Source organism: Carassius auratus, unplaced genomic scaffold (assembly GCF_003368295.1).
Source record: "Carassius auratus strain Wakin unplaced genomic scaffold, ASM336829v1 scaf_tig00031992, whole genome shotgun sequence".
NCBI classification, from domain to species: Eukaryota; Metazoa; Chordata; class Actinopteri; order Cypriniformes; family Cyprinidae; genus Carassius; species Carassius auratus.
In genome coordinates this window covers 22,678-30,018 of record NW_020525967.1, presented here as the reverse complement: position 1 = coordinate 30,018, position 7,341 = coordinate 22,678, and the positions used below count along the sequence as shown (strand labels likewise).

Here is a 7,341-nt window from a genome sequence, read left to right as displayed (position 1 = left end):
CATGCAAATTCTATGTTAATGAGTGGGCGTGGCTTATTCAAGTAACCGCGCCAGAGACAGTCGTCGTCGAAGTCTCGTGTGCACGAGTTGAATGCTGGTAAAATCAAAGTGTGAAACAAAATTAAACTGTGGATATATTGTAATCGAGACATGGCGAAATCTGTCAGTGAGCTTTTGCGGGAAGCTGCCGCGGCATTAGAACGTGGAAGAAACAACCAGCCTGACCAGCATGCGTCAAACCCTCGGCCCACTGCAGTTCCTCGGCCTGAGTCGCGGGCATCTTCAGTTGCCAGAGAAACTGTTCAGAGTAAGTATCCTGTAGGCCATCTTAGTTATGATGTTAGACTAGACCATTATCGATTAGGTTCAATCATGTATTAGGTTGTTTTGTAAATTCAACTATTTGGGTGTACAAAAGTCTTAGTAACACAATTTCTACAACTGACATTAATGCCCGCTAGCTTTAACCGAGGACCTCCGCCAATGTTTCATATTCGCGTCTTGCCTAACAACCCCCTTCAGCCCTGACTTATTCAGATACAGCACTTGCCTCGAGTACCTTATTGCTTTTATAAAACGTTTACCACGCAATACAAATATTAAACCCGACGAATATGTATCTATGCAACCTTCATGAAGTAAAAATCACTAAAAGCTAATTCTTTCCGCTGGAAAAAAAAAATAGTCCCTGGCCATAAAGCGACAGAAGTTACATTATTTCTCCATTAGATGGAGACAAAGACTGTCTTAATGAGTGAGTCAGTCAGTAGAGAAGACTTTTGAAAGGACTCAAACTCCTGATCACAGAGAATAAAGACGCAACTGACATGACTATAGCCACGGACAACCCCTTACCTGTTATAAGTACAAGATATCACACCGGACTTTCAAACTGATTTTTTATTATGAACATAGGACTGACCTGAAGTAAAAGCCTACTCTAAATGCAGGTACACTCGCATTCTCGATCTCATCCAGAAGATTTTACTGAAAATGAAAATCAGCATTGTGATTCTTTTTGTACACAAACTTAAAATAACAAAAAGACACGTAAACAGCGGGCAGATAGATTCTTACTGGCAACATACTGCATTCATTATAATAATAACTTTATATGTACATGTTTGGGTTGCTTTCTAGGTGTAATTATGGTGAAACGTTTAACAATCCAGACCTCGCTAATTTTAAAACTGGGGTTATATGTGGAATGGAGGTATATATAACATTATTTTCATGTCTCTACAGGCGAGGTGTCAAGACTTTTTTCACCATACCCTCAGAGCAGTTCTTTGTCCTCTGTTATGCGCAGACGACATACTTTAAAAAAGCCATGCACCAAGACTTACACTCACAAATTTTTCTGTTTGAGTGGACGACATGACTGCAAAGTACCACACCAGTGGGAAAAGATGGATCTTGAATGTTCAGGGTTGGGAGAAAAAAAGATAGTTTTCCCAGGTACAAGTTTTTCCTCCATTTTGTTTGGAACAATTTTAGTACTTTGAGTTCCCTGAAATAATTTTTCTTTTTTCGTCTTAATATGTCAGATAACGTGGGTGTCATTTTTATTATCGGGTGCTCTCTGGAAAAAAAGTTGGATTCATTTTCTCGTGATTTGTGTTTAATTGACCATTTCATTTCTGTTTCAGATAAGCACTGCACATCTGAAGAATTCAAATCCACATTGCTTTTGGAGTTTCCAAAACTGAAAGATGGTGGGGGGTTTGAATTGCTCAGACCATATGGGGCCACGAGGACAAAAACTTTGCAAGTCATCCCCTGTCCATCAGAAGGGTATACACCACATTATCTTCAAGACACCATTGGAATACATGCAGCAATTGTGTATATAAGGCCTCTCCAGAAAGACCTTGACATGGTACGTAACCTTAAAGACCACAAGCATGCAGTAAATCAGGGATGCACCGATACCAATACCAGTATTTGTACTCGTAAAAATGCTTCGATGTCCAGAAAAAGAAACACTGACAACAGAGGATGGGGATAAAAAAAGAAGGCTGTCTATGAAGTAAATGTATCTTACTAGTGGGATATTAAATGAAATATAGTAACACATTGCTTTGGTGCGCGAACTTATAAGAGAAAAATGTGCAGCGGGACAAGACGCGCAAGCTGGTCTAGCACATCTATTTAACCAGACGTCATTTGAAAGTTTGTAGTTCAGTCAGAAATAAATGGCAAAGAAAGTCAAACAAGACATGTAGCTTATCACCGTTAACTGAGAGAGAGAGGGCACTTCTGTTGAATGCTCTTGATTGCTCATTGTTCACTCAGCACATGTTATTTGGATTTAAACTAAATCATATGTAAGCAAAACATGAACTGTTACCTGATTTATTTAAAATGGGTTGTGATCACTGATCTATATAGATCAGTGGTTGTGATGCCCTACATTATTACAGGACGTGTGTGCAAGTCAAGAAGTTCCATGAATGCAAACATCCAAAGCGTGTGCCCCGCAAACCAGCATCTCAGACAGCGAGCAAATAATGAATTTAATTGTCTTTCACGTTTTGCACTTGTACGGATGAATTCACACAAGTTTATGTAAAACGGCCGCCTTTGCAATTATCTTCTAATATATGTAGAAATTAGAAATGCAGTGAAAATACAGGCATTTGTTTTTGGTATCGGCGAGTATCAAAATGGGAGTATCAGTATCAGACTTGTTCTGGAAAAAGTGGTATCAGTGCATCCCTACAGTAAATGAGTTTATAAATTGTAGTGACAGTTTTTCCACTCCTTTTTCTTAAGGAATCGTGTGAACCTAAATGTGGATCTGGGTCACCAGTTTTCTGTAATGAAATCGTTAATCTGGTTTTCATTTTCATTTTAATCATTTCATTTATTTATTTAAATTTGGCAGAAAATGCCTTCCATAGTTTTCAGCATATATATATATATATATATATATATATATATATATATATATATATATATACACACCAAAATCCCCAGTGTTAATTTAACACTCTCAGTGTGGACTCATATAAACACTAAAGCAGTGTTAAAAGTAACACTGAAGCAGAGTTGAAGTTAATGAGATAATTAAGAAGTTAATTGAGTTATGATTGAGCATTATTGAAGACACCTGATGTTAACAAGCAGAATCACAAACGAGAAAAATCACAATTTGTGTGTCACCATTATAGTGGTCAGTGTTTGCTTTAGTTGGGATCTTGACCCTTCAGTTATTAACTTTAGATTTTGTGTGGCTGTGGTGACTGAATTATATCATACAGACAGACCACAGCAAAGGCAATCTTATGGTATTGATTGTGGTTTGGACTAATTGTCATGGATTGACCTGAATGCCTGAGTTCAGGTTTCTTTACTGTGTACATAAATAAGATGGATAAAAAAGTGATCCAGCATTTTTTGCCATAATATGACATGATTTTAAAACTTATTTCTACATAAAGAAAGAGTTCTTTAGTTTAGACACACAGACATCAAGAATCAGCGTGAGCATCACAACAACGGTGACCATCAAAAAAGCATGTTGTAGCCAATAAAAACTCATCCATGGCTCCCATCATGCATTGCGGCATGAATAAATTATGAGCTGATCTGTCTTTTTAACTTTTTATTCTAACTATATTTTATTTTTGCTGTTTTTATGTGAATTTTTAGTATCTAGTTTTGTGATGTTCAGAGTAGATCTGTTTATCTGGATATGCTGTTTGTCACCGTTTTTGAGATTCATACACTGATTCTTGTTATCTGTGTGTGCCTAAAATTAAAACTCTTTAATAAAAAAATAAATCTGAATCCCAGAATCACAAGAGATGCCTACAAAATGTATAGAAAATACAGACTCTTTCATTGTGTAATCAAAGCTGTTACAATCAATAATGACCATAAGAAGAGAAGAGACTGTAAAAGAGTTCAGTGATTAAGGTCAAGCAACAATTACATTAAAACATAATCATCAACACCCAGTGATTTTTGCTCTTGGCTTGACACAAAAACTTTTAATTTAAAAAGTCACAAGCCAAGATCCCAACTAAATCAAACACTGACCACTATAATGGTGACACACAAATTGAGATTTTCTCGTTTGGTGATTCTGCTTGTTAACATCAGGTGTCTTCAATAATGCTCAATCATAACTCAATTAACTTCTTAATTATCTCATTAACTTCAACTCTGCTTCAGTGTTACTTTTAACACTGCTTCAGTGTTTATATAATCCACACTCAGAGTGTTAAATTAACACTGGGGATTTTGCTGTGTATATATATATATATATATATATATATATATATATATATATATATATATATATATATATATGTTTATTCTAGGGGTGTCCTATTTAACCAAAATAGTATTACACATGATCATATGTGATATAGGTTGCAAACATTGTTAGTTTCATGAATACATGTAATGAAATGAAGAATCTAGAAGCAATATGAAGTGATTGTTTTATATCATAAGCAGTGGATGTAATCCTGTATAGATCTCTATTCTCGATGGTTATATTTCTCTTTCTGGCTGCTCAAGTGAAAGCTACAGTAGATGAATGATGGTACAAATGCATATGATGCGATGTTTTGTTTTTAAGGTCAGGAAAGAAGCCTGAAGAATATATTTAAAGAATATATTAAAAGCATGTTTATTTAACAATGTACCTAAACAGGCTAAAGAATATATATGTATATTTATGAAATACAGATGCATATCAGCTTTTTAAGAATTTCTACATTATAAAATCTAATATGTGGCTGAGGAGCTGATAGTGAAATAAGACTTTATCCAGCTGGTGGCGCTCCAGCAGATTCATCTGTGTCTGACTGTGGCAGAGAAAAATATTGATATTAACACAAACAAAATAAGACAATAGCTCTTTTTATTATAATTGTATATCTTTTTTTTTTTTTTTTTACCTGGGATAATGTTATAATGTTTGACCTTGTTTTTATTATCACATTAATGTTCATAAACTCTCAGAAACTTTAAATATCAAAACTTTGAATGGCTTGGGGAGCAGAAGAAAATTATTTCAAAAACATAAAAAATCTTCCTGTTCAAAAACATTACTGGCAGAGTATTTTAAAATAATTTAAATAAATGATCTGGATAAAGCCTGGATCTTGTGAATTAAGTAAAATGTTTTTTCTCTTTAAATATGTTTAGTTCTGATACATTTGAATTGTTAAAGTAAAATGTTAATGATGAAAGATAAATATCAGTGTCTGACATAAATGAGAAATTAACTAAAAGCAATTATATTGTAACTAAGGAGTTTAATTTAGTTTATTGTTCTTTTGGAAATTCTTGTTGTATCCGTGACAACTCTTCATCAACAACAAACAACAACTGAAAAATACAAACATGCATCAAGATTTAATCAACTTTACTTCATCCTAAAGCTCAAACATTTGTTTTACTGTTAAATGTACATTACTATGTGAAGAAAGTGCAGTATATTCAGCGTAAGTGATCTCACTGTCATGGGTCTGAACTGTAAGAAAATATAACAGAAACAAAATTCTCAATGAACTGATATCTATTATCTAGTATTGTTTTATATTATTATACACACATGCAGGAGGTAAAAGTAGACAATGCTTGCCTTCTTGGTCTGTTTTTCTGTGTTTCCTGCAGATGAAGAAGATCCCGACTGCAGTTACAATCAACAGGAAACCAGCAGCAGCAACAACACAGATCAACACTATCAGAGATACAGAGTCTGGAGGATGTGAAGGAGAGTGTTGTTATTGTGAGTGAATGTGTTCATAAACACTGAATATTATCACAGACATACCTGAACATGTCTGACAGAGTTCAGTGCAGAGATGTGTGGTCTGGTTTCGGATGGGATTGTTCACCACACAGCTGTAGAAATCATCCAGACACTCCAGATGTAAAGAAAGACTTCTGCTGAGATCAGACACACTGATGCTGGACAATAAACTGTTTCCTTTGTACCAGGAGAGAGTCACATCACTCACATTCACCACTGAACACAACAATGAACATGAGGATGAGGAGGAGGAGGATGATGAGGATGATGATGAATTTTGAGAAGAGTCTCTGGTGATGACAGGAACAGGCAGATGAACTGAAAACATGAGAGGATAAATGCAGCTCAGTAAAATACAATTATGTGATAATTGTCAGTCATTTGATATTTCAAATGCAAATAAAGTTGAGAACAAAGGTATGAGAAAAAAAACTATAAAAGTATTATATCATCAAATAGACATGAATATGAATCTGTCAACACAGGATTGTCTATTATTTGATGATATTCTTAATAATTCTGAAACATTATTGTCAAAAGATGTGTATAAATAATTCTCTGCTCACCGTAGACACTGAGACTGAAGATGTTGAGTGGGATCCCTGATCTTTTGCTGGTGACTTTATATTCTCCAGAGTCTGTGATTCTGGTGTTTGTGATGATCAGAGATCCAGTCTGATCCAGCTTCAGTCTGTCTCTGAATCTCCCCTCAGCACTATCATTATAAACCCTGATCGTATTGTCCTTCCCGTAGATTTTAGCTATCACAATGTTGTTAAATTTCCACATCATCTCCTCGTCTCTCTGTATTTCAGTAAGATCAGGGTTTAGACGCACTGATTCTCCCTCCGTCACGGACTTCACTTCATAAACACCAAACACACCTGATGAAAAAACACGCAGAATTACTGAGTAAAATCATTTCTAAACGTTTTTGTAATTGTGAAACTATTGTCTTCATTCTTTATAGAAGTATTTAAGTAAGTTTAGTCTGATAAAAACTTGTTAATATTTAAGTCAAAATAAACAATGGAATAAAAAATAACAATTATATTTGTGGCCAACTTTTAATATAAAAAAAACTGAAGTCATGCAGATACTCACCAGCCAGACTCCATGAAAACAAATAAATGTAAATGATCATTTTCTTCAGCAGTTTGCACGGCAGCTTCACGACAGAACTGTGATAGTAAACCTTGAATTGTTCATAAAGCCAGTGAAGCTGTCGGTCTGAAGTGAAGTAGTTTAGTGAAGAAACTCCTCCAGCAGCTCCTCCCTTCACCGACTCAATATGACTTCTCCAAACGACACCGTTTGACCTACAGAACGAGAGAAAGAGAAGGTGAACTAATATTTAAACTTTTTCTATTATTAAAGCAAAAATGAAGCACAAATCTTATTTCCTAAACCTTCCCGTTTCATGAAAACAGTTGTTCATGTAGTTTATGTAGAGTAGTATTTACTGTGGTTCTGTTTTTATTCAAGGAGCAAAAACAGACAATGTCTGTCTAAAGTGTAATTAATGTAAGAAGTTATTAACTTTTTGTTAATCAAACTATCATGCAATC

At 34.9% G+C, this 7,341-nt stretch overlaps 1 protein-coding gene across 1 annotated transcript; it reads right to left on the bottom strand.

Moving 5' to 3' along the window:
* Window positions 1–5,345: 5,345 nt before the first annotated feature.
* LOC113080779 (uncharacterized) lies at window positions 5,346–6,691 on the bottom strand (the record flags this gene model as incomplete). Its single annotated transcript, XM_026252837.1, has 2 exons — window positions 5,346–6,091; window positions 6,340–6,691. Coding segments are annotated over 2 exons (699 nt in total), but the record flags the coding sequence as incomplete, so codon positions are not given.
* Between the last annotated feature and the right edge of the window lie 650 nt (window positions 6,692–7,341).